The 27,836-nt window shown below is 33.5% G+C and overlaps 2 protein-coding genes and 2 long non-coding RNA genes across 9 annotated transcripts; all 4 read left to right on the top strand.

Annotated features, from left to right (window-relative positions):
• The first annotated feature begins 202 nt into the window (after positions 1-202).
• LOC120280631 (lysine-rich arabinogalactan protein 19-like) lies at positions 203-8,415 on the top strand. Of its 5 annotated transcripts, none has more exons than XR_005542375.1 (10): positions 203-353; positions 430-497; positions 1,298-1,483; positions 1,649-1,718; positions 4,117-4,232; positions 4,332-4,347; positions 4,433-4,667; positions 4,778-4,850; positions 5,049-5,270; positions 5,358-5,433. XR_005542375.1 is itself a non-coding variant. In XM_039287511.1 (7 exons), the coding sequence occupies exons 3-7, from the start codon at positions 5,151-5,153 to the stop codon at positions 7,364-7,366; spliced, it is 474 nt and encodes a 157-aa protein (XP_039143445.1). In that variant the 5' UTR covers positions 4,397-4,667; positions 4,778-4,850; positions 5,049-5,150; the 3' UTR covers positions 7,367-8,415. The 5 variants fall into 5 exon arrangements, 1 of the variants encoding a protein (XP_039143445.1); XR_005542372.1 differs by having other exon boundaries at positions 1,825-4,232; XR_005542374.1 differs by having other exon boundaries at positions 1,825-4,232; positions 4,332-4,389; positions 4,496-4,667.
• An 831-nt stretch (positions 8,416-9,246) lies between these two features.
• Positions 9,247-12,218, top strand: LOC120280637. Its single transcript, XR_005542378.1, has 2 exons — positions 9,247-11,374; positions 11,515-12,218. It is a non-coding gene; the product is annotated as an uncharacterized LOC120280637 (long non-coding RNA).
• A 1,088-nt stretch (positions 12,219-13,306) lies between these two features.
• LOC120280636 lies at positions 13,307-14,777 on the top strand. The gene is made up of 5 exons (XR_005542377.1): positions 13,307-13,455; positions 13,536-13,613; positions 14,041-14,189; positions 14,340-14,425; positions 14,535-14,777. It is a non-coding gene; the product is annotated as an uncharacterized LOC120280636 (long non-coding RNA).
• A 1,897-nt stretch (positions 14,778-16,674) lies between these two features.
• On the top strand, positions 16,675-27,199 carry LOC120280634. 2 transcript variants are annotated; one of them, XR_005542376.1, is made up of 9 exons: positions 16,675-18,047; positions 18,146-18,235; positions 19,597-19,741; positions 19,829-19,906; positions 20,997-21,182; positions 21,287-21,372; positions 21,474-21,574; positions 26,182-26,458; positions 26,562-27,199. XR_005542376.1 is itself a non-coding variant. In XM_039287520.1 (8 exons), the coding sequence occupies exons 4-8, from the start codon at positions 19,664-19,666 to the stop codon at positions 21,487-21,489; spliced, it is 444 nt and encodes a 147-aa protein (XP_039143454.1). In that variant the 5' UTR covers positions 16,675-17,618; positions 17,713-18,047; positions 18,146-18,235; positions 19,597-19,663; the 3' UTR covers positions 21,490-21,660. The 2 variants fall into 2 exon arrangements, 1 of the variants encoding a protein (XP_039143454.1); XM_039287520.1 differs by lacking the exons at positions 26,182-26,458; positions 26,562-27,199 and having other exon boundaries at positions 16,675-17,618; positions 17,713-18,047; positions 21,474-21,660.
• The last annotated feature ends 637 nt before the right edge of the window (positions 27,200-27,836 follow it).

Here is a 27,836-nt window from a genome sequence, read left to right as displayed (position 1 = left end):
CATTTGTGTGTATATTATTATGAGATAGGTAAATAAAATAGACATTTTGTTTATTCTACCTTCATTACAAAATAATACTATGTATTTAGTTTGAATATTTTATTATTACAAATTACAATCACATAAGAATCTTAATTTTTTTTTAAATATATAAATTCTATTTTAAAAAATATTCATTTTGGATTCGGATCTTTTTGTTGGTTCATTAGCGAAGCTCCAAGTGCTCTTTTCCAATGTCTGAAGAGAAGACATTTCGAAACGAGGAGCGGCGATCATGCCTCCCCTCAGGCAACAACAGCAACATTGTGGTCGAATTGTTCATGCAAATGCTCATGATCATGAGCTAGGTGAAGGTATTGAGCTACTTTCGTGGCTGTTTTCTATGTGAGTTTCTTGAGGATTGGCAATGGTTCACAATTGGTGTTGAAGGCGCTGATGGATCAGTACCCGTGGGAAACTGCAGATATCTTCACGGCAAACGCTCTCAGGATTTTCTTGTGGGTATTCATTTTTTCTCTCGTGTTTTTCATTTGATTAGGGTTTTGGTTACGTATTTGGTTTCTTGCATTGTTTGTTAGGAAATTTTAAGCCTTTAAAGATGAGTTCTTTTATTTGTGGTTGTTCCTATGGACAATGAAATCCAATTATTTGAAGGAGTAGTAGTTATGGAGGCTGATCTAGTATTGATTTAGAACCCCTTTCTATGGATTTATTGTCTGACTGTTGCAATAATCCATGGCATCTTGTTAGAAATTTAGTGTATGACTGAGATGTATAGTGCCAATCTGTGTCATATGAGCATTGCTATTGCAGAACTCGGTGTTGATAGCCTGACACCATAAGAGTGTTGTGCAAATTGTTGATAATTTTGAAGTTCTGAATCTTATTTTCTTGTTCTGGTTTTCCCCCATCTTTTTCTGCTTGTGTGTGATTGCTAATTATCTTTTACTCACTTATCTATTCAGTGTGTTATGCTGTTATACAGTACTGAATAAAAAATAAATTTTACTTAATGTTCCCATTATATTCTTGTAGAATGACATTTGGCATGCATATATATATATATATATATATATATTATTTTGCTTGGCAAAAAAATGGCCGATTGGTGTCCATTGTGAACACATACCTGTAAGTTGCCTTTCTTCCATTATTGTTTCCTAATTTTGCTACAAAATTTATGACAAGTTGCATGATTGATGGAAAAGTCTCGCCTCAGAAAAACTTTGAGACATTTCTCAACTGAAGTATTGATCTACATGCAACTAATGCTTTGTGTTATTTTGTTTCCTGACAGGCAGAATTGTTGCTGCTGATGGTGGGGCTTCCCCCATACTTGTCTCTGGAAACTGATGCTTCTATGGATGATGACAAGGGTGATATTTTTGATGATTAAGCTGGAGCTACTTATTCTCTGGAACCTCCGCAACCATATTTGAGCCCACCACCAAGCCCAGCTTCCTTGCTGCATTTTCCACCTCAGGTTCACCCATCTAGTGCACCCCAAGCACAATCCACATTTGATGTGGGTTGAGCTTATATAAGCTTGAAAGTTTTTCCCAGTCTTTATGTTTATCTTTTCTGTTATTAGAGTAAGAGTACAGCTAAGAAATTTTGTTAATGAATATTCATGGTGGGAATCATCTAGGAGAGCCATCTTCACCCACTGAGGAAGAAGAAACTTGACCGCCTAGCCAGACACGACCCAACAACACTAGGTGATATTGCTGTCTGTTGATGTTTATTTTTTATCTGCAATATATTGTTGTGGTTTGTGTTTATAAGAAATCTTCTTTTTTCACTTGATGTTGCATGAAAAAGCAGAGGTGATAAGAAGTGAAGTCTTTTGCTTGTGAGGGACTCCATCTGCATCCTTTTGAAGAAGTTGCAACTGATGTGGACCCCCAATGTTGTTCTTGTCTTGGTCGTTAAATAATGAACTAAGGCCTATTTCATATTGTTTATGTTATATGTATGGTGTGATACTGACTATGCTATGTGCGCTTTCTGAAATGACTGACATTTCTTTTAGATCGTGCATCTTATATATTAAAAGTTTTTTGTTCATGTTGTTTACAGTGCTTAGAATAGAAGTATTTATGCTGATAAAAAACTAACTAGTATTTATGCTGATCAAGAACTAACTTTTTAATACATCTAGGTGCAGTAGGAATGCTCTTAGATTGATAATGCGGTGAAGGAAGTAGGAAAGAATGGGTAAATCCCAACTTCTGTCAAGTGGAACAAATTAGGTTTAGTGTTAGTTGTTGTATTTGTTTCGTGAATTAGTGATTTTTATGAATTGAAATTTTTTAAAGGATGGCCATTTGGTCCTGTTTATAAAGGTTTTGTTGAGTTGAGTTACAATCAATGAGGGAATAGGAGAAAATGAAGAAGTGGAAGAAGTTTCTGAGACATTATCAGCCAATAGTTAGAGGAGTGGGTCTGCTTTTTGAATTCTTTTGCCTAACCATTAACTATGAGCTAATGGCAGCTTAATTAGTTAGTGATGGTAGCTGTCTGTGCTATGCTGAACACTGTAAATTATGGAAAAAATGCTACCTGCTTGTGAAGTGTGGATTAATGCTCAAGAACAAGGTAAATGGTTTAGTGCGGGGTTAATGTGCCGCGGTTGAAGTAATATGCCCTGTTCAGAATACTTTTTTATGGTTCTTTTCTTATGATTCTCTGTAGACATATGGATTTTACAATTCTTTTTGTTTTTAATTTAAAGTCTTTTCAATGTTGGTAATTTGTTTAGGCCTGCCTAATCATATCCTTTCCTGTTTGATGACTAGATTATGCAAGTCTTTATCTTATTCACCCCACAAATGGTGGTGCACAATGATTCTCAAATTACTTATTGTTTTTTTAAATGATGTTTTATTCTTCTTATCGATTTTCCTAGATAAAATCTTGATTAAGATTTTTCAATAGTTTATTGTATAGCTTGAGTGGGGGAGTGGATGTTTTCCTCTGTATTAGATTATAAATTATATTGTCATTTTCTTATCTTCATTGATCTTTAAGTTTTTACGTTTTCTATTTTCTATTTTATTTTTCTTTTTAGTTTTACTGAATAATTCATTTATTTATTATGTGATGTTACTTTTCCTTTGAACCTTATTTGCTCATAGTTTTTTGTTTGAGATTGGTCGAATCACTTCCTTGCCATCTGTATTCACAATAGCCATCTTAGGAGATGACATTGTTTTCCCTTGCTTTTCCCGGTGTTAACAAACATTTAAAATATGTCAATTTTTGATGACATAACCGGGTCAAGTAGTAATTGTTTGAACTACAAATTTTATATTGGATTACAATGTTTGAAAAACCCAGGAGCTAGATCATGTGGATATGATGTAAAAAAAATTATTTCCAATCAATTGACATCTTTGCCGATTTTCTGATTGAGCATTATGCCATCTTTGCTTTATGAAATGACCATGAATTTTCCCTCAAATTGTCGATATTATATTGTTCAATATTTTTTATTCATACGTAAAAACATATATTGGAAGTAATTTTGCTGATCAAGCACTAATTTGTTAATACTTCTTGGCATCTTAGAATGCTTTTAGGTTTGTTTATTTATAATGCGGTGAAGGAAGTGGGAAAACAGGGCCAAAGCACCACTTGTATAAATTAGATGCAAATTAGGTTTTGCGCTACTTTCTTGTGCTTGGTGATATTATGAATTTAATTTTTTAAAAAAATAGTCATCTCCTTTAGTTTTGATAGGATATGTTTTGAATTCGAGGAAGCTGAACATGAGTGAATTGAAGAAGTGAGAAATGTTTCTCACACTCCAGTAGCCAATGCTATCCCCAGTTGATGGATTCGATCCACTTGAACTCTTTCAGTTACTTAACCCCTGGGCAAGGATACAATGCTCTTAATTAATTAATTAATTAATGATAGTATGAGCCTCTGGTGTGCATTGAGCACCATAAAGCATTGGGAAAAATGCTACATGGGAAAGAATGCTACCTATTGGCTTGATGGCCATGGCCACCACCACTGCCTTTTGGCAAGATGGCCTCTGTGCCAGGCATCTGAGGTTCACTGAACCAAATGATTTATTTCACTGATGTCTTCTCTTGTACTTAACTGCAGATAATAACTGATAGAGGGGTATCTCCTTCAGCAAGTTGTAAGCCTCACCACCGAGTAGATCAATCTCCTGCCAACTAAACAAAGGAGTTAGGTAGAACAGCCATTTTATGCTGATGGTGAGAAATCCATTGACATATTACACCAAGCCCTGCTTTGTAAACCTGGCTTTTGTGGTTGTTGTAGTTGAGCCTTTTTTTTTGTTCCTATCAATGCAGATCTTCTGTTGATAAGGTTGATAAAATGTTTCATCTGAAATGAAGTGTTCCCACAATGGTAGATGTCGCATTTTGATTTACAATTCTCATTCTCCTTGTAGAGATGCTGACGAAGTTGCTGTTTCGATTCTTGTAATCATCTGTGTGTTTTGCTGTTGAATAAGAACACAGCTATCTCCCCAAATTGAAATTGCCTGACAAATGGATTCCTCTGCAAAGAGTAAAGAGCTTATAGATGCATGTACACATGCCAAGAAAGGCGCTGGAATTGCGGTGGATATTGAGCTTGGACCCCAGATATGTCACCATTAAGCAAAGAATATAAAATATCGTTTGGTAAGTTGAACTTGATAACCTGTGTAGTCTGATTCTTGGAGATGATGCAACTTCCTGAGAAACTGATGGATTTTGTTGCCATGTTTGAAATTATGTGTTTCTGTGGGCAGAAAACAACAGAGAAATAACAAGCCAAGAGAGTGAATATAAGTTGGTTTTTTTATTCTACAAACACGTGCAAAGGTATGTATGAATAATGTTAAGTATCTAGAAATATATATATATATATATAAGAGAAAAAGGTATTTCATTTATTCTACATTGATTATAAATTATGCCTTACATTTAATTTTACTTATGAGTTTTGAGTCTATATATATATATATATATATCTCAATTTTGTTTACATATATAATTCTAGTTAAAAGATTTTGGTTTCAGATTCGGATTTAGATATGATTGTTGGAGTATTAGCGAAGCTCCGAATTGGAACCGAGCCACCTTGGTTTTCCCGTAGATATTTATACCAGTGCTCGGCCCCCAATGTCCAAAGAGAAATTTCCAAGAGAAACTAGAGCAGAAAGCATGGCATCGCAGCCGCCCCCTGGCGACAACGTTCGTGAAATGTACATGGAACTTCTCTGGGTGACAAGCCAGCTGAAGGTATTGATCAATTCCCCTCACTGCCTTCTACTTCTTTGTTGATTCTCTAGAAGAGTTTTGATTTTTTTTTTTTTTATGATGTTGCAGGTGCTAATTGATCGAAACCCGCAAGAAGCAATGGAGATCTTCAGGGCGTTCCCTGAGTTGGCCAGGTCTTTCCCTCGGGTATACAATTTTCCCTCTTGAGTTTCTAGTTTGATTAGGGTTTCGGTTATCTTATGTTGTTTGGTTTTTTGATTGCTTTTTGGGGGAAATTTTTAGTTTTGAAAGAAAATTTCTTTAATTTGTGATCTTTCCTTTTGTTATCCCATGTGAACAAAGAAATCAATTTTTTGATGGAGTGATTTTGGAGGTCGATTTGGTGGTGTTATTGATGTAGAACATCATTACCAGATTTGCTAAGGCCGCCACAGATCTTCAATCTAGATCGCTTGTACTCAATCAGAGTTTGTTTTCTTTCTGGATTGATTGGGTACGCGATCTGAAACGATGAAAGGGGCCTTATCAAAATTAATTAACGATACATTTTATAAAAATCTATCTAAGTTGTTTTTTTAAATAGTTATAGATAACGCTACAATTTATTAGGTTTTAAAAGTTGTTATAGATAAAATTGCTATTTATTTTTAAATCTAGTATAAGTTTTTAAATTATTATCTAATATAAAATTTTATTACATAAAATTATAATCTATATTTACTTCAAAATTGCAATAAAATTAGTTCTTTAAAGTTTGCTTAATTATTTTTATAACTTTAATTATAATAGTCTTTTCATATTAAAAGTTATGCTTATGCACTTTAGGATCTATTTAGTAATCTAAGAACATCTTTTCCTTTTGAATTAATATTAAAGTTTTATAATTTTGTATGTATTTTATATAACCAATTGTATCGATACAGTACAAGTTTCTTGTATCGATACAGTACAAGTTTCTTGTATCGATACAATACAAGTTTCTTGTATCCCTGTGTGCCTCGCTACTTGGATCGTATCGTGTTTTTGGTAACTATGATGTAGAAACCCTTTCTATGGATATACTGTTTGATTTTTTGCATCAATCTTGGGTAGCTTATTCGATATTTTACTGTGTATGACTATTTTAGCCCCGATCTGTTCTATTTATGCATGAAGATTCCAGAAGTTGATGTTGATAACTTGATGACCTAAGCATTATGCAAATTGTTGATAATTTTGAAGTACTGAATCTTATTTTCTTGTTGTGGGTTTCCACCATCTTTGCCTGTGTGTGTATATAATTGCCCTGCACAAGTTTCTGTTTATGTAATGCTGTTATAGAGTAGTGCATTCAAAATACCATTTGCTTAATGTTCCCATTTCATTCTGTTAGAATAGAACTGGTGTTTATTTTATATTTACTTTTGCAAAAAAGGGAAAAAAAAAAAAGCTGCTTGGATTTATTCTGAACATAGGCCATTAAGGTATTTTTCTTCAATTTCTTTTTTGTTGTGTTTTGTCATGAAATTCACGGCAAGTTGCATGATTTAGAAGTCATATGGCTCACATATGGTAGTGAGGAAAAGAGGAGGAATTTCTCATCTGAAGCATGGATTCATAAGCAACTCATGTTATGCCTTTGTTTTATCACAGGCAATGTTGATGCTGATCTGTGTGGGGCTGCCCCCGTACCTGCCTGTGGAAACTAATGATCAAGCTGTAGCTGCTTATTCTCCGCAACTGCCGCAGCCACCTTTGAGCCCACCAGCAAGCGCAACTGTCGTGGCTCCACCTCTGATTCAGCCATTAAGTGCACCTGCATCAGAACCTGTCTTTGATGTGGGTTAAGCTTGTATAAGTTTGAAATGATTTCCTGGTTTTGCGTGTCATTCTTTTCATGTATTAGAAGAAGAGATTGACTAAGAAATTTTGTTAATTGATATTCAGGCTGGGAATGATCTAGGAGAGTCATCAGAAGAACAACCTCCACCACCTAGTCAGACACCACCCAAGAGCGCTCGGTGATATTTCTTTTTGTTGATGTTTTCTATTTGCAATATAGGGCTGTGCATTGTGTTTATAAGAATTTTCTTTTCTCATTTGATATTGCATCAATAAACAGAGGCGAAAAGAAATGAAGGCTTTCGCTGTGAGGGAGTATATCTGCATCCTTTTGAACAAGCTGCCCTTCATGTGGATCCCCAATATTGTTATAATCTCAGTTGATAAAACCATTAACTAGACTATTTTCTTTATGTTTATGATATGTGTATGTTGTGTTGCCAGTAATGCTATCTTTGCTTTTTGATATGACTATGAATTTTCGTTTAGACTGTTCATTTTGTTTGTTCAGTGTTTTTTATTCATGTTGTCTGCAGAGCTTAGATTAGAAATATTTATGCTGATTGGGCACTAACTTATCACATCTTGTTGCGATAGGAATGCTCTTTAGGTCTTGTTTATTTGTAATGTAGGAAGGAAATGGGAAAGCTTGGGTAAATCCCAACTCCTGTAAAGTGGAAGCAAGCGAGGCTTAGTGTTGTTACCTTTGTTTGTTTAGGGATTAGTGATATTTGCAAATTGATTTTTCTAGAGGATGGCCATTTTTCTCTTGCTTAGAGCAGTTTTGTTAAGGAGGGAGATGAAGAAGTGGATGGAGCTTGTCACTTGCCAGTAGCGGAAAGTTAACGAGTGGTTTTGCTCATTGAATGCCTTAAGTTAGTTGACCGTGCAGTATTAGCAAATTCCCTCTTAATTAATTAATCATTGGTTTTTGTCTGTGCTAAGCATTGAACACCCATAAATTTTGGGAAAAAATGCTACCTGCTGGTGAAGTCTTTGTGAATGCTGAAGGGCATGGCTAATGGTTTATTACAAGGTTAATGTGGACCCCAACCAAGTTATATCCTATTCACTAGTATCTGGACGTAATTTTGTGTGTGCGCGTACTATTGTGTGTGTGTTTTAATTTCTTTTTTTTTTACAATTCTATATAGCTTGCTCAGTGGTGTATTATAGGTTTCACAATTCTATATAGCTTTCTCAGTTCTGTACAGTTGTTTCTAACTTTTTCATCTTTATTTTTTTAATTTTTAAAATTCAGTTATAATTCATTCTTCCCAAATCTTCTTATTGAGTTTGATCGATTTTTTTAAATGATAAATTAGGGAGTCTCAAGATAGGATTTATTGTTTTTCTTGTTTCTTTTTAATTTTCTTTTCTTTCTTTCTTTTTCTTTAAATGATTCTATCCTTTTCTTATCTTTATTTATTTTTAAAATTTTTATATCGGCTTTCCTAAATAATGTATAGGTTTGTTGTTTGCTGCTTTTTGTGAATCTTATTGGTACATCTCGCTCCATTGGTTTCCCATATGTTTATCCTCATTTGTGATTGGGCAGATTTACTTAGGTTTTTCTTCTGGTGTTGGCGGTAGGTTTTCCATATGGTCTCCATTTGGGTTGGGCAGGTTTTCTATATGGTTCCAGTTTTGGATATGTCTTGATTGTTATATCAATTCAAGATTACCATCTCATATGATTGTAGAGACATGTCAAATAGTGATGATTCCAATCATTTTGTTTAATTGCAATATTTCAGGAAAACTACAGACTTGATTATGTAATTTGAATAATTTCCAATGCTAGTAACATCTTTGCCCATTTTCTGGTTGATCATTCCAGTGAAATAAATTGCCTTGATTGAAATGGAACAAAATTGCAACTAAGGCACCTCGTATGATATTTGTATATGGTGATACCAATTTATGCTATTTTTGCTTTCGAAAATGACTATGGATTGTCTTTTTGGTTGTTCATCTTATTTGTTCAATTTTTGTTTTCATTCATTTTTATTTCAGAGCTTAGATTCAAAGCAATTATGTTGATCAAGCACTAACTTGTAATGGAATTCTCTTGGTTCTTGTTTATTTATAATGTGGTGAAGTGAGTGTGAAAGTAGGGCAAAACAATTATAAAAAGTGGAGGCAAGTTAGACTTACTGTTATTTCTTGGTTTTTGTGATTTTGTGAATTTAAATTTTTTTAAAAATTGTCATTTCCCCAAGTTTATGTAGGTTTTGTTTGAAGTCAGTGAACCACAAATGAGACCACTCGAGTAGTAGAAGAAGCTTCTTATAAAAACTAATAACGTTGAACCAATAACCAATGTTAACTACAAATGGCTGAATTTTCTTTTAGCTTTCGTCTTATTTGTTGAATTCTTTTTTTATTTATGTTGTTTACATAACTTAAAAATAGAATTATTTTTGCTGATTGACCACTACCTTGCTGATAGTCTTGGTCCTATAGAAATGGTCTTTGGTCTCGTTTATTTGTCTGTGATGTAGTGAGGGAAGTGGTAATTAAGGTTAAGGCACCACTTCTTTGAAATGGCCTATAGTTAGATTTTGTTACTTGTATTATTTTATGGTGAGCGATATTGCCGATATATATAAAATGATTTTTTTTTTAAAAGAATGCTCATTCCCCAAGTTAAGATATTTTTTTTTTTGAAGGGAGTTAACGGAAATGTGGAAGAAGTTTCTCACAAATTATTAGGCAAAAGTTAGAGGAGTGGATCTGCTTATTGAGAATTTTTTTAGTTAAGCATTCACCAAGGGCAAGCACCCTCTTAATTAATTAATAATTGAAGTATTCTGTGCTAAGCATTGAAAACCATAAATCTTGGAAATCAACCCATCTAGTTGTGACGCCTGGTTTAATTAATACCTAAGTACATGGTTAATGTGCACCATTCAAGGTATCTGCTATTCATGTGGTACCATCTATTACCATGTTGCGATATAATTTTCCTTTCTTCTAATGATTATAGTACATGTAGATTTTCTTATTGCTTTTTATTGTCTTTGATAGCTTTCTCAATTATGATAATTTGTTAAAAGGGTCTAAAAAGTGCATTTAGTTGTTTAATTAAAAAATATTATATTTTTTCTTTGATAAGTTGATTCCAAGAGTTTTTGTCTTATTCACATTACTGATGGTTTTTCACAGTTCCGAACTGTTTTGTTTGTCTGTTTGTTTTTTTTTCCCTATTTTTGGTAAGTTATTATCTTGATTAGTGTTGTATTTATCATATGATCTTCCATGATAACTTCTTGATTGATCTTTTTAAGTTATTTAGGAGGGTTGGTCATTACTCTTTTCTATTTTGGTTATTTCTTCATTTTTCTTTTTGTATTTTTAAATTATCAATTATTTTTACCCTTTTCTTATTTTTGTCATGAATCTTTTAAACTTTTGCAAGTATTTTTAAGCTTTCTTAGGTTATTTATTTATGTTGTTCATGATTTTTTGAATATTGTTCATTGCGCTTAGTGCACAATTAGCCGCTGGCCTCTTTATACACAGTACCTATCTCATCTACTTATGATTGTAGAGGTGTGAAATCATGGCAAATATTTTCCCTTTGTTGATTTCAACAAACAATTTGAAATACCGAAAAGTTTTGGTTTTTTTAATAGTATGTTTTAGTTGAAAAAAAAAAAACAGTTATTTGAATCACTACTTTAAAATTACACTTGTGAAATCTAGTGAGCCAACCTATAGATTTGTAAATGCATGCATGTTTATGCATTTTTTTTCTTGTTGAACATTCTAGAATGGGAAGTTCTCTTGACTAAGAAACTGGTTAAACTTCCAGATTTTCGTATGATGTAGTTCTCCTTTTTTTAGTTTTCTTGTTTATATTTATCTGTCTCTTACGAAATATGTTATGGCCCAAGTTTAATTCGCGGATTCACTTGTTTTCTTGGCATTTAACAACGTTCATAGTGGCCCTTAATTTTAATTTCCATTCTTGAACTTGCACTGATTTGTTTTATTACGTAAGAGAACAAATTTGTTTGGCTGATGAACTTGAACTGACTTGTATTTTGTCTGTAGTGGTTGCTTCTTATCTTTGTGGCAAATAACCATGGATTTGAATGAACTCCTTACTTCTACATGTCTATATCATGCAGGCAAGTTTAACTTCTTACGTCTAATTTTGGAGTTCAACTTTGGGAATCCTTTGCAACATAGAGGAGCACCATGGGCACCTAGGCTCCAGGAAAAAGCAGTTCTTTCTAACTCATGCCAGGGCTGCCGCCAATGCTTTCTTGACGGATGATCAGTGCCATGCATCAGAGGTTCATTGAGCTAACTAATTTCGTTTACTGATGCATTTCTTGTACTTTTGCATATAGCACCTGAAAAAGAGTGAAATCTCCTTTGGCTAGCCGTTAGAAATCAGTAAGGTATTGAACTAAAATCTTGATTTGTACTCTAGGTTTCTGTCGTCGTTGCAGTTGAGCTTCGTCTTCTTATCAATGCAAATCTTCTGATGAGGTTGATAGAATGTTATCTGAATCAAGCCATTTTGTTGAAATGTTCTGGTCTAACAGTGCCGGATGCTGTGGCTTGATGTTTAAACTAGCCAAAGTTCTTCTGATAAAAAAATGCTGATCCTGCTGTTCGCCCTCGAATAAGAGCCACTATTTCGAAAATCAACCTACAGACAAGTGAATTGCTCTGCAAAGAGTAACAAACTGAGAGATGCATGGACACTGCAGATTGAACAAAATCTGTTCAGGTAAGTTGAACTGTATACCTTGAATTGATTTAAGTACAATGAATCTTCGAATAATGCAGGACAGGCAACTTTCTTAGACACTGGACATTTTGAAATTTTGTTGATATCTCTCTGTATTGTGGAGAACACTGAAAATATCCAGGTTTTTGTACATGCTGCGGCAAGTCACTCTTCATGAACCAAGCTTGGCCGGGAAGTCATGAGAATTTAGAACATCTGGCAAAGCATCATATTGGAACTCATATTAAATTAGCTATTATAAATTAGTTGAAAATGAATGTGTATTTATTCTTTTCTTGAATCTATAGGCTTGTGATCTGAGAAAGATTGGCAAAGTAGAAATGTTTCTATTGTTGCAGAAGATTTGTTCCAAGTGATTGTAATTTTTCCCCCTTTTTACCTGCTTAACTATTTTCAATTCATGTAAGAGATATATCTTCTGTTTTGTGACGATAAATTGTTGTTGAAGTCTTGAAGGTCTGATGTCTGTGTCTGTGTCTCTCTGTGTGTGTAAATTGTAATTGCAACCGGATAAAATTGGATAAACTTGAGCATGGAGAAGCATTTTTACCCTTATATTCTGCTATGTTTTTTCTCTGCTTATATCATTTGGTGTGGAGCTAAGTACATATTTTCTTTGGTGTTTTCATAGAGTATCAAAATAATTATTACTTTTCTAATTGATTATTACAGGTAAAACATTTGTCAAAAATAATTTTTTAAATTAATTAATTAATTAATTTATTTATTATAATAATAATTATTTTCCTTCAGTTATGCATTGGAAGAGCATTTTTTATTGCTTTGCCTTGGTGAACTTTTTTTAAAGTATAAAAATGTATATTTCAAGTTTTACTTGCTCTAAAATAGAATTATAAATTTTGAAAAGCAAAATAGATTTTTTTGAAGAAAAAGCTTTTAATCTCAACACCGAAAAATTTGAAATCTTCTTTATCGTATATATTTTGTTAGCTTTATAATACATCAGGAATTATAAGAACATCTTCATATTTAGATTTTATTTTGTTTGTAGTCTTTGAAATAAATTTATTATTTTGTTAATCAACTTAAACTTATTGTACTAATTGACAATGCAATAACTATATAAATTTAGAATAAAACTAGTTTTGATCCATGTATTCGATGTAGGCAATGTGTTTCAGTAGTCCTTTTGACATAATTGATTAAAATGTGTGTTGCTTTAAATGCCTTTGGCATATTAATTTTTTAAAAGAACATTGTTTCAATTTTAACAATGTGAATATTTTGACATTTCAATTGAATAAAATGTACTGCCAATCATGAAATTATCTTAAAAAGAAAACCTTAAAATAGAAAAAAGCTAGTAATATGTAATTCTACATTTCAACCAAGGACCGAGAGGGGGCAGAATGCAAAAAAGTTGACATTTCGGATTCGGGTCTATTTAGCGAAGCTCCGAAGTGGACCCGATCCGTTAACAGTTTTCCGGCAGAGATATATAATTAGTAGTTCAACTCGCCGTTGAAGGCCGGTAGAGAAGACGCTTCAAAGAGAAACGAGAAGGCGCCGGCCTAGCGTTTCTCCGGCCTCCGGCAATGGCTTCCTGCTTGATTTCCATCCCTAGGCCAGCTCATGGAGATGATGCACAGTCTCAAGGTTTTCATTTCTTCCATTTCTTTTCTTTTTTTATGCTCTCTTTGTTAAGATTTCTGATGATTTTGGGATCGGTTTTGCAGGCTATCGTTGACGAGAACATGCAGGCTGGCAGGGAGATGCTCCGCGCCAATCTTGATTTGATGTGATCTCTCTTTAGGGTATTATTATTATTTTTTGTCGTTAGGGTTTTTTTTTGTTGTCATTTGGCTTCTTGATCTGACGACTTTAATGATCTTAATGTGAATTAATTTTTGGATTAGGGTTTTGTTTTCATTTTGTCATTTGATTTGTTGACGAATTGAGTTTGATGATTTGTATGTGGTTTCTTGATTTCGGTAACTGAGGTTTTTTATATTTCATTTATTTACTTTGACAAAAAAAAAATGGCCTGACTGGTGTCCATTGTGAACACATACCTGTTAGTTGTCTTTCTTCCATTATTGTGTCCAAATTTTGCCACATAATTTATTACAAGTTGCATGATTGATGGAAAAGTCTCGCCTCAGAAAATTTTTTGAGACATTTCTCAACTGAAGTATGGATCTACATGCAACTAATGCTTTGTTTTATTTTGTTTCCTGACAGGCAGAATTGTTGCTGCGGATGCTTCTATGGATGATGACGTGGATGATATTTTTGATGATCAAGCTAAAGCTACTTATTCTCGGGAACTGCTGCAGCCACATTTGAGCCCACCACCAAGCCCAGCTTGCTCGCTGAGTTTTCCACCTCAGGTTCAGCCATCAACTGCACCCCAATCACAACTTGCCTTTGATGTGGTTGAAAGCTTATATAAGCTTGAAAGATTTTCCCAGTGTTTATCTTTATCTTTTCTGTTATTAGAATAAGAGTATAGCTAAGAAATTTTGTTAATGAATATTCAGGGTGGGAATCATCTAGGAGAGCCATCTTCACCGTCTGAGGATGAAGAAACTCCACCACCTAGCCAGACACCACCCAACAGCACTAGGTGATATTGCTGTCTGTTGATGTTTATTTTTTATCTGCAATATATTGTTGTTGTGGTTTGTGTTTATAAGAAATCTTCTTTTTTCACTTGATGTTGCATGAATAAGCAGAGGAGATAAGAAGTGAAGTCTTTTGCCTGTGAGGGACTACATCTGCATCCTTCTGAAGAAGCTGCAACTGATGTGGACCCCCAATGTTGTTCTTGTCCCGGTCGTTAAATAATGAACTAAGACTTATTTCGTTTCGTTTATGTTATATGGATGGTGTGATACCGACAATGCTATGCGCGCTTTCTGAAATGACTATGACATTTCTTTTAGATCGTGCATCTTATTTATTAAATGTTTTTTGTTCATGTTGTTTACAGTGCTTAGAATAAAAGTATTTATGATGATCAAGAACTAACTTTTTAATACATCTAGGTGCAGTAGGAATGCTCTTAGATTGATAATGCAATGAAGGAAGTTGGAAAGAATGGGTAAATCCCAACTTCTGTCAAGTGGAACAAATTAGGTTTTGTTTTAGTTGTATTTGTTTCGTGAATTAGTGATTTTTATGAATTGAAATTTTTTAAAGGATGGCCATTTGGTCCTGTTTATAAAGGTTTTGTTGAGTTGAGTTGAGTTAACAATCAATGAGGGAAAAGGAATAAATGAAGAAGTGCAAGAAGTTTCTGAGACATTATCAGCCAATAGTTAGAGGAGTGGGTCTGCTTTTTGAATTCTTTTGCCTAACCGTTAACTATGAGCTAATGCCCGCTTAATTAGTCAGTGATGGTAGCAGTCTGTGCTATGCTGAACACAGTAAGTTATGGAAGAAAACGCTACCTGCTTGTGAAGTGTGGATTAATGCTCAAGAACAAGGTAAATGGTTTAGTGCGGGGTTAATGTGCCGCGGTCAAAGTAATATGCCCTATTCGGAATACTTTTTTATGGTTCTTTTCTTATGATTCTCTATGGACATGTATTTTACAATTCTTTTTTTTTTTTAATTTATAGTCTTCTCAATGTTGGTAATTTGTTTAGGCCTGCCTAATCATATCTTTTTCTGTTTGATGACTAGATTATGCGAGTTTTTATCTTATTCACCTCGCAAATGGTGGTGCACAATGATTCTCAAAAAATTATTGTTCTTTTTACAAATAATGTTTTATTTTTCTTATCGATTTTCCTAGATAACTTCTTGATTAAGCTTTTTCAATAGTTTATTGTATAGCTTGAGTGGGGGATTGGTTGTTTTCCTAGCTTTTTAATTTTCTGTCTAAGATTATAATTAATATTCTCATTTTCTTATCTTCATTGATCTTTAAGTTTATATATTTTATATTTTATTTTTCTTTTTAGTTTTACTGAATAATTTATTTATTTATTATGTGATATTACTTTTCCTTTGAAACATATTTGCTCATAGTTTCTTGTTTGAGATTGGTCAAATCGCTTCCTTGCCATCGGTATTCACAATAACCATCTTACCTGTATATGATTGTGGAGATGACATTGTTTTCCCTTGCTTTTCCCCATGTTAACAAACATTTAAAATATGTCAATTTTTGATGACGTAACTGTGTCAAGTAGTAATTGTTTGAACCACAAATTATATTGTATTGCAATGTTTGAGAAACCCAGGAGCTTGATCATGTGGATATGATGCTAAAAAAGTTATTTCCAATTAATTGGCATCTTTGCCGATTTTCTGATTGAGCATTATGCCATCTTTGCTTTATGAAATGACCATGAATTTTCCCTCATATTGTTGATATTATATTGTTCAACATTTTCTATTCATACTATTTACGGAACATATATTGGAAGTAATTTAGTTGTTCAAAGCACTAATTTTTTAATACTTCCTCCTGTGTGCATTGGGCACTATAAAGCATGGGGAAAAATGCTACATGGGAAAGAATGCTACCTACTTGGAAAGTCTAAGTTAATGGTTAAAGACAAATTTAATGCTGAAGTGCATTGTTAATGTGCTATTTCCGTTATCTTGTTTGTTACATCTATGTTTTACCTCTTTATTTTTATTTTTATTTTGATAATTGTTAAAGAAGTCTAATTGCATCATTCTCACATGATAATTCTTTCTTAGTTCCTAACTTCCTTATCTTCCTGACATTTGTTTTTTTTTAGAATATAATAATAATAATTTTTTTTACCATTGCTTATCTTCATTTATATTTTAAATTTTTAATTCTTTTATTTTATTTATATATATATATATATATTTTTATTAATTATGTGATGATATTCCTCATCTTTTGAGTCTTTTTTGTTTTAATTTTTTTATTATTACACTATCCTTCTCATCCGAGCATGGTTGCAAGGGTGAAATTATTTACATATTTCCTTGTTTTAAAACAAACAGTTCCAAATACTTCCTATGTTCTTTCTCGTAGTATGATTAGTTATTTGCATATAAAATCTATGATTTGCAATCATAACATCATCTTTACCCATTTAAATGTCGAGCATTTTAACATAGCAAATTCTTTGAATAAAATAGAACAAATTGCATCGAAGACACCTTTTTCCAATAAACAATACTAAGCTCTCTTTTTCTTATCACAAAGTAATGCATTTTTTATTTTCTTCATTTATATGTATCACAAATATATTATTATCCATGTTCAACTCCCAGGTTTAAAGATTTTCTTGGCATTCTAGAAAATTCCATGGTGCTCCTTAATCTTCTGACAATTGGCACATATTGATTTATTGTATATGGGAACAAATATCTGTAGTTATATTGAAAATTTAATCATTAAGGTAACAATTGTGGGTTTGCTTTTATTTTTTATTTTGTAGTCTCAAGACACTATGGATTTGAGTGAGATGCTTCCCTTCAACATGTCTCAAATATGCAGGGAAGTTTTGAGTATAGGTGCCAACTTTTGCGTTTCAGCTGGGAACTCCTTGGAACCTGAGCATTCAGGCTATTGGAAAAACCATTGCTTCTGGCTTGGTTTCCAAGGCCACCATCACTGCCTTCTAGCAAGATGGCCTCTGTGCCAGGCATCTGAGGTTCATTGAACCAAATGATTTCTTTGACTGATGTCTTCACTTGTACTTATTGCAGATAATAACTGATAGAGGGGAATCTCCTTCAGCAAGTCGTAAGCCTCACCACCGGGTTGATCTATCTCCTGCCAACTAAACAAAGAAATTGGGTAAAACAGCCATTTTATGCTGATGGTGAGAAATCCATTGACATATTACACCAAATCCTGCTTTACAAACCTGGCTTTTGTGGTTGTTGTAGTTGAGTTTTTTTTTTCTATCAATGCAGATCTTCTGATGATAAGATTGTTAAAATGTTTCCATGCATTTGTTGAAATGAAGTGTTCCCACAGTGGTAGATGTCGCATTTTGATCTACAATTCTCATTCTCCTTGTAGAGATGCTGGTGAAGTTGCTGTTTTGATTCTTGTAATCATCTGTGTGTTTTGGTGTTAAATAAGAACACAGCTATCTCCAAAAGGAAATTGCCTGACAAATGGATTCCTCTGCAAAGAGTAAAGAGCTGATAGAATGTACACATAGAAAGGTGCTGGAATTGCGGGGAATATTGAGCCTGGACCCCGGATATGTCACTATTAAGCGAAGCATATAAAATGTTGTTGGGTAAGTTGAACTTGGTAACTTGTGTAGTCTGATTCTTGGAGTTGATGCAACTTCTTGAGTAACTGATGGATTTTGTTGGCATGTTTGAAATTGTGCAGTTCTGTGGACAGAAAACAACAGAGAAATAACAAGCCAAGAGAGTTCAAATATAAGTGGGTTTTTTTTTTATTCTACAAGAACTGGCAAAGGTATGTATGAATAATGTTAAGTATTTATATATATATATATATATTTATAAAAGGGGAAAAAGTGTTTCATTTATTGTACATTGATTATAAATACCGAATAGATTTCCCGAGTAAGTTTCCCGAATCCCGAATGACGTAGATGTTAAGTTGACATCCATGTAAGTATTTACGCCCTTTTTGACTTATCTCTTTTTTAAAAAAAAAAATTTAATACCCGAATGACGTGGATGTCAAGTTGGCATCCATGTCAACATCCACGTCATTCATTCTTTATTTTTTTAAAATTAATCTCTTTGTTATCTAAATATTAAATTTAAACATTTAATCATAAATAATAAATCCGTAAATGATATACCGAAAACTTCCTCTCTAAACCCCTAAAGTGTAAATCTTGTGATTTATTGTTTAGGGGTTTAGGGCATAGGATTTTAGGGTTTAGGGCTTAAGAATTAGGGTTTATGATTTTAGGGTTTAAGTTTATTATTTAGAATTTAAGTTTTTAAATTTTTAGATATAGATTTTGTAGTATTTGAGTTTAAGATTTTAGATATAGTTTTATAATTTTTTTTTAAAATTTTAAGAATTTAAGGATTTTAAGCTTTAAATTTGATGTTTATATAAAAAAATAATGACGTGGATGGGAAGTTGGCATCACGTCATTCGAGAAATCTATTCGGTAAAAATAGCATCACTCATAAAATAATGACTTGTGAGTTTTGGATCTATATATATATATAGAGTAATGATATTTTATCGAGTCATTCTTTCTTTATATTTTTTTTAAAGAAAAATTTAATTTCTCTTTATTATCTAAATCTTAAATTTAAACATTTAATCGTAAAAGATAAACATGTAAATGATAAACCGAAAACCCCTCCCTAAACCCTAAACTAAAAATCACAAGGGGGTTTGTGATGTCTTGTTTAGGGTTTAGGGCATAGGATTTAAGGTTTAGGGTTTATAGTTTAGGGTTTAATATTTATTATTTAGTGTTTAAATTTTTAGATTTTTAGAGTATAGATTTTGTAGTATTTGGGTTTATGCTTTTAGATATAGTTTTAAATTTTTTTAAAAATTTTAAGTATTTAAGAATTTTTAAAGTTCAGATTTGAAGTTTATATAAAAAAAATAATGATGTGGATGAGGATGTGGATGACAAGTTGGGCATCCACGTCATTCGGGAAACTTATTCGGTAAATTTATTCTGTAAAAATAGCATCGCTCATATATATATTTCAATTTTGTTTACATATATGATTCTATTTAAAAAATTTTGGTTTCGGATTCGGATTTGGATCCGATTGTTGATGTATTAGCGAATCTCCAAGTGTTGGAACCGACCCACCTCGGTTTTCTTGTAGGTATTTATACTCAGTGCGCGGCCCCCAATGTCCGAAGAGAGATTTCCAAGAGAGACAAGCGGAAAGCATGGCATCGCGGCCTCCCCCCGGTGACAACCTTCGTGAATTGTACATGGAACTTCTCCAGTTGACAAGCCAGCTGATGGTATTGATCAATTCTCCTCGCCGCCTCTTGCTTCTTTGTTGCTTTTCTTCAAGGGTTTTGATTTTTTTTTTTTTGATGATGTTGCAGGGGCTAATTAATCAGAACCCACAAAGAGCAATATCTATCTTAATGGCGTTCCCTGAGATCGCTAGGTCTCTCTGTCGGGTATATTTTCCCTCATGTGTTTCTAGTTTGATTAGGGTTTGGTTTCTTGATTGCTTTTTGGGGGAAATTTTCAGCCTGGAAAGCTAATTTCTTTAATTTGTGATCTTGCCTTTTGTTATCCTGTTTAAACAAAGAAATCAATTATTTGATGGAGTGATTTTGGAGGTCAATTTGGTGGTGTTATTGATCTAGAAGTCCTTTCTTTGGATTAGGGTTTGGGTTATCTGATGTTATTTGGTTTCTTGATTGCTTCTTGGGGGAAATTTTCTGCCTGAAAAGCTAATTTCTTTAATTTGTGATCTTGCCTTTTGTTATCCTGTTTAAACAAAGAAATCAATTATTTGATAGAGTGATTTTGGAGGTCAATTTGGTGGTGTTATTGATGTAGAAGTCCTTTCTATGGATTAGGGTTTGGGTTATCTGATGTTGTTTGGTTTCTTGATTGCTTCTTGGGGGAAATTTTCTGCCTGGAAAGCTAATTTCTTTAATTTGTGATCTTGCCTTTTGTTATCCTGTTTAAACAAAGAAATCAGTGGTGCTATTGATCTAGAAGTCCTTTCTATGGATTTACTATTTGATTTTTTCATCAATCTATGGTATCTTGTTTGATTATTAACTGTGCATGACTGTTTTAGTGCCGATCTGTTTTATATATGTGTGAAGATTCCAGAAGTTGATGTTGATAACTTGATGGGCAAATTGTTGATAATTTTGAAGTTCTGAATCTTATTTTCTTGTTGTGGCTTTTCACCATCTTTACCTGCTTGTGTATATGATTGCCCTGCTCAAGTATCTGTATAGGTTATGCTGTTATATAGTAGTGCATTCAAAAGACCATTTGCTTAATGTTCCCATTTCATTCTTTTCGAATAGAACTGTTATATATATATATATTATATTTCCTTTGGCCACAAAAAGGCAGCTTGGTATCTATCCTGAACATAGATCATTCTTCCAATCTGCCATGGAATTCATGGCAAGTTGCATGATTTAAAAGTCATATGGCAGGAAAAGTGGAGGAATTTCTCATCTGAAGCATGGATTTACAAGCAACTCATGTTATGTGACTTGTGTCTTCATTTTATCACAGGCAATGTCGATGCTGCACAGTGTGGGGCTCCCCCCTTACCTGCCTGTGGAAATTGATGATCGAGCTGTAGCTGCTTATCCTCCGCTACTGCCGCGGCCACCTTTGGGCCTACCAGCAAGGCCAGCTCCCATGGCTCGACCACAGGTTCGGCCACCAAGAGCAGCTGCAGCAGAACCTGTCTTTGATGTGGGTTAAGTTTGTATAAGCTTCAAATGATTTCCTGGTTATGTTTTTCTTTTCATTTATTAGAAGAAGAGATTGACTAAGAAATTTTGTTAATTAATATTCAGGCTGGGAATGATCTAGGAGAGTCATCTTCTTCCCTTGAGGAAGAACTGCCTCCACCACCTAGCCAGACACCACCCAAGAGCACTCGGTGATATTTCTTTTTGTTGATGTTTTCTATTTGCAATATATGGTTGTGCATTGTGTTAATAAGAATTTTCTTTTCTCATCTGACATTGCATTGACAAACAGAGGTGGAAAGAAATGAAGGTTTTGACTGTGAGGGGGAGTGCATCTGCATCCTTTTGAACAAGCTGCCATTCATGTGGATCCCCCATATTGTTCTAATCTCAGTTAATAAAACCATAACTAGACTATTTTCGTTCTGTTTATGATATGTGTATGTTGTGATACCAGTTATGCTATCTTTGCTTTCTGAAATGACTATGAATTTTCGTTTAGACTGTTCATCTTGTTTGTTCAGTGTTTTTTATTCATGTTGTCTACAGAGCTTAGATTGATAAATATTTATGCTGATGAGGCACTAACTTATTATTACATCTTGTGGTGATAGGGATGCCCTTAGGTCTTGTTAGTTTTTAATGATGTGAAGGAAATGGGAAAGCTTGGGTAAATCCCAACTTCTATAAAGCGGAAATAGATGAGGCTTGGTGTTGTTACCTGTGTTTGTTTAGGGATTAGTGATATTTGGGTTAGATTGGTTTTGTTAAAGAGGGAGATGAAGCGTGCCACTTGCCAATAGCCGAAAGGTAATGAGTGGTTTTGCTTATTGAATGCCTTAAGTTAGTTTACCTTTCAATATTAGCAAACACCCTCTTAATTAATTAATCATTGGAGGTTGTCTGTGCTAAGCGTTGAACACCCTTAAATTTTGGAAAATAATGCTACCTGCTGGTGAAGTCTTTGTTAATGCTGAAGGGCAAGGCTAATGGTTTATTACTTGGTTAATGTGTAGCAACCAAGTTTTATCTGGATGTAATTTTGTGTGTGCGCGCACTCTCGTGTGTGTTTTGTGATTTTGTTTTTTTTTTGACAATTCTATATAGCTTGCTCAGTGGTGTATATTGTGGTTCTAAGATCTAGCTTCTTTGGTTTTTGCCAATTTTATGTTCGTACTTATTTTTTAATTTTAAAAAAATAGTTATAATTCATTCTTCCCAATTCTTTTTATTGAGTTTGATCTATCTTTTTATATGTTTTATTAGGGAGTCTCAAGATAGAGTGTATTGCTTTTGTTTTTGTTTTTTGTTTTTTAATTTTTCTATTTTGTTTTTTAAATGATTTTATCTTTTTCTTATCTTTATTTATTTTTAAATTTCTTTTATAAGCTTTGCTTAATAATTTATTGATTTGTTATCCCCTTTTTTAGATCTTGTCAATCTTATTTTTACCTCGGGCTCAATTACCCGAAGGTTTGCCATATGTTTATCCTCGTTAGTGATTAGGCAGGTTTCTGTAGGTTTTTCATACCGTCCCCCATTTGTGTTGGGCAGGTTTTCTGTATGGTGCCCTCTTTTGTTTGAAATAAAGAAAGTACAGCTTAGTGGCAGGATCCATCCAATTTCTGGGTATGCCAATGATGTTTGGGTTTCCCTCATTCTCAATGAGAAGCTTGACGCTCAGAATCATAGGAGACAATCGCCATAGGATCGGATTACTGTTGGATTTAACCAAGTTGGGGATTGCTGGTGAAAATGTACTGAATGTTTTAACTGTCTTTCAACAACAGTGCACAAAGAAATTGCCATGGCATTGAGCTCAGCAGCAAGAGTTGAGTCAGCAAGGAAAGCAGAGCAACCTGCAATGGAAACGTGGCAATTGGAGTTTGAAATAAAAAAAACCAGTATACCCTATTTCTCTGACAGAGTTCCAATTTGCAGTGGAGAAAAGGAAGACGCCTTCGGAATGATTGAAGTTGGTGAGGAGTAGGAGCTTTTCACTAGGGTATGTATCTTCCTGCATGAATTCTTTATTAGCAATAGCTCTGTTAACAATCAGGGGGAAATTAGGGATGATGTTTTTGAAGATGGCTTCACAAAGAGTTTTCCACAGAAACCATATAATTGCAGAAATAAGAGAAACAGTAAACATTGGAAGATTGTAATCACTGATCCAAGCTCCAGAGTTAATGCTGTTAGGGTAGTAAAGGCTCAGACCAATATTGGCCCTAAGAATACTCCAAGCAATTTGAGCTTTGCTGCAATGGTAAAACAGATGGTCAGCAGATTCCAATTCAATATTACAAAGGATACACAAACTTCTGGGACCTAGGTTGATGCTGCTGAGATAATCAGTAGTATAGATTTTGCCATGGAGGAGAAGCCAGATGAAGTGCTTAATACGAGGGGTGACTTTAATTTTCGAGAGTTTGCTCCAACCCAACCAATGCTCAGACAAGAAGGCATTATGATTTAAACGGAAGAGATACTGATGCAGGAAGAATTAGGGTTTGAAACCCAATGATTAGTGCCTTTGACATCAATAGAACCAAGAGTGGAGATCAGGTGGTTAAAGTTATCACCAAAGAAAGATCATATATTCTGTATGTTCCAAATGCCATCAGAGATCAAATCAATCATATTGATAGTTTCGAAATCAGAGTTTACATTCAGAAAGGTTCAACAAAAAGGTTTCAAGATAGAAGTGGTTCTGCAGAGACCACAAAGAGCTCATGAGCAATTGGGAGGAGCAGAATCTAACCAGAAATTTAGATTGCCATACTTATTGTGTGCAATGTCCACCTCAATGGCATTATCGATGTTAAGGAACTTAAAGTCATTTTTGGCCATAAAAGAATGTTTTGGATTGGTCTCGATTGTTATATGATTACCATCATATAGGATTATGGGGACATGTCAAATAGTAATGATTCTATATATATATATATATATTGCAATATTTCAGAAATCTAGGGACTTGATTGTGCAAATAAAACAATGTCCAATGCTAGTACCATCTTTGCCCATTTTCTGATTGAACATTCTAGTCCAGTAAATTGCCTTTACGGAAATAGAACAAATTTTTAAAGTTGACATTCCCCGAGTTTAGTCGGGTTTTGTTTGAAGTCAGTCAACCACAAATGAGACCAATCGAGAAGTAGAAGAAGTTTCTTAAAAATTTATAACTTTGAACCAAAAGTTAACAACAAATGGCTGAATTTTCTTTTCGATTGTTCGTCTTATTTGTTGAATGTTTATTTATTTATTTATTTATGTTGTTCACGTAAATTTAGAATAGAATTACTTGTGCTGAACGACCACTACCTTGCGAATAGTCGTGGTGCTATAGAAATGCTCTTTGGTCTTGCTTGTTTATCTGTGATGCAGTGAGGGAAGTTGAAATCAAGGGTAAGGCGCCATTTCTATAAAATGGACTCGACTTAGGCTGTGTTACTTTTTTTTATTTTACGGTGAGCTATATTTATAAAATGAAAATTTTTTTTTCAAAGAATGCTCATTCCCCCAGTTCAAATTTTTTTTGTTTTTAGGGAGTTAACAGAAATGTGGAAATACTTTCTCACAAATTAATAGGCAAAATTTTTTAGAGTGGATCTGCTTATTGAAAATTATTTTAGTTAACAATTCACCATGGGCAAACACCCCCTTAATTAATTAATGACTAAAGTAGTCTATGCTAAGAATTGAAAACGACAAATCTTGGAAGCACCTAAGTACATGGTTAATATGCTCCATTCAATGTATCTGCTATTCGTTTGGTATCTTCTATTACCATATGGCCACATAATTTTCCTTTCTTCTAATGATATTTTACTATTTTGGTTTGCATGTAGATTTTGTAATTCTTTTTTGATTGTCTTTAATAGTTTTCTCAATTATGATCATTTGTTTAAAGGGCCTAAAAAATGCATCTAGATGTTTAATTTCAATTATGAGTTTTTGTCTTGTTCACATTACTGATACTCACTGTTCCTAACTGTTTCTTTTGTTTGTTTGTTTGTTTTCCCTATTTTGTGTAAGTTATTGTCTTGATTTAGGTTACTTGTATTTATCATATTCATCTTGTCCGCTTTCATATTGATGTCCATGTTAACTTCTTGATTGATCTTTTTGAATGATTTAGGAGGGTCAATTGTTCATCTTTTCCATTTTCCCAACTTCTTCATTTTTCTTTTCATATTTTTAAGCTATATATTGTTTTTGTCCTTTTCTTATCTTCTCCGGCAATCTTTTAAACTTTTTGAAGTCTTTTTAAACTCCACTAAGTTATTTATTTATGATGTTCATGATTTTTGAATCTTGTTCATTGTGTTTATTTCACAGTTAGTCACTGGCCTCTTAATACACAGTACATATCTCATCTACTTTTGATTGTAGAGGTGAAATCATGGCAGATATTTCCCTTTGTTCATGTCATCAAACAATTCGAAATGCAGAAACATTTTGATTATTTTAAAAACATGCTTTAGTTAAAAAAAAAACAATTATTTGAATCACTAACTTTAAAATTACACTTGTGAAATCTAGAGAGCTAACCTCTGGATTTGTAAATGTATATGCATGTTTATGCATTTTTTTCTTGTTGAACATTCTAGTACAAGAAGTTCTATTGACTGAGATAAAATTCCATCTAAGAAACAGGTTAAACTCCCAGGTTTTCTTATGACGTAGTTTTTCTGTCTTTAGTATTTTTGTTTATATTTATCTGTCTCTTACCAATATGTTATGGCTTAAGTTTAATTCGCGGATTCACTGGTTTTCTTGGCATTTAACAACATTCATAGTGACCCTTAATTTTTAATTTCTATTCATTAACCGGCATGGATTAGTTTTATTATGTAAGCGAACAAATTTGTTTGGTTATAATGGTTGATGAACTTGAACTGACTTGTATTTTGTCTGTAGTGGTGGCTTTTTATCTTTTTGGCAAATAACCATGGATTTGAATGAACTCCTTACTTCAACATGTATGTATCATGCAGGCAAGTGTAACTCCATACATCCAACTTTGAAGTTCAACTTTACGAACTCCTTGCAACATAGAAGATCACCATGGGCACCTAGGCTCCAGGAAAAAACAGTGCTTTCTAACTTATGCCAGGGCTGCCACCAATGCTTTCTTGACAGATGACCAGTGGCATGCATCAGTGGTTCATTGAGCTAAATAACTTCGTTTACTGATGCATTCTCTTGTGCTTTTGCATATATCACCTGAAAAAGAGTGAAATCTTCTTTCGCTCGCTGTTAGAAATCAACAAGGTATTGAACTAAAAGCTTGATTTGTACACTTGGTTTCTGTATTTGTTTTTAATAAAGGTTTCTGTATTTGTTGATGTTGATCTTCGTGTTTTTATCAATGCAGATCTTCTGATGAGGTTGATAGAATGTTATCTCTATCAAGCTTTTTTGTTGAAAAGATCTGGTCTAACAATGCTAGATGCTGTAGCTTGATTTTTAAACTAGCCAAATTTCTGATGATAAAAAATGCTGATCCTGTTGTGTTTGTCTTTGAATTAGAGCCACAATTTCCAAAATCAAACTACAGACAAGTCGATTGCTCTGCAAAGAGTAACGTACTGAGAGATGCATGGACGGACATATTGCAAGAAATGTGCTGGAATTGCAAAAGAAACTGAGGTGGCGGACAGATATATCGCCCTGAAGCAAATTGAACAAAATCTGTTCAGGTAAGTTGAACTGGATACCTTGAATTGATTCAAGTACAATGAATCTTCAAATAATGCAGGTAGACAACTTTCATCAACAATGCAGCCGGTGATTGGTGTTGTGGACATTTCGAAAACTTGTTAATCTCTCTCTGTATCGTGTAGAACACTGAAAATGTCCAGGTTCTTGTACATGTCGCAGCAAGCCATTATTCAACAACCGAGCTTGGCTGGGATATCATGAGAATTTAGACCATCTGGCAAAGTATCATATTGAAACTCATATTATATTAGCTATAAATTAGTTGAAAATGAATGTGTATTTATTCTTTTATTGCGTCTATCGGTCTTATGATCTTAGAAAGATTGGCAAAGCATAAATGTTTGTATTGTTGAAGAAGATTTGTGCCTGGAGATTTTATTTTTTTTACCCCCCTTTTATCAGGTTTCCTATTTTATACTGTGCAATTCATGTAAGAGAGATATCTTCTGTTTTTGTGACCACAAATATATATTTATTTGTTGAAGCCTTGAAGGTCTGACGTCTCTGTGATTATTTAATTGGATTGGATAAATTTGGATAAACCATACCATGTGAAGCATTTTTACCCTTATGTTCTGCTATGGCTTTTGTGCTTATATCATTTTGAAATGGATCCAAGTATATATGTTTTTTGGTTTTCATAGGGTATCTAAATAATTACTACTCTTCAGATTGATTACTACAGGTAAAATGTGTGCCACGAATATATATATATATATATATAATTATTTATTTTTATATAATATTTATTATTTTATCTCAGCCATGTATTACAACTGTTATTTTTTATTGCTTTGCCACATAAAACTCTTTTTAAAATTTAAAAATATATTTGATGTTTTACTTGCTCTAAAATAAATTTTAAAAACAAAATTGAATCCTTTGAAGAAATTTTTTTTTAATTTCAACGTAAATAAATTTGAAATTT

Source organism: Dioscorea cayenensis, chromosome 17 (assembly GCF_009730915.1).
Source record: "Dioscorea cayenensis subsp. rotundata cultivar TDr96_F1 chromosome 17, TDr96_F1_v2_PseudoChromosome.rev07_lg8_w22 25.fasta, whole genome shotgun sequence".
Classification (NCBI taxonomy): Eukaryota; Viridiplantae; Streptophyta; class Magnoliopsida; order Dioscoreales; family Dioscoreaceae; genus Dioscorea; species Dioscorea cayenensis.
The sequence above is the reverse complement of the archived record's forward strand: the minus strand, read 5'-3'. Positions and strand labels throughout refer to the sequence as shown.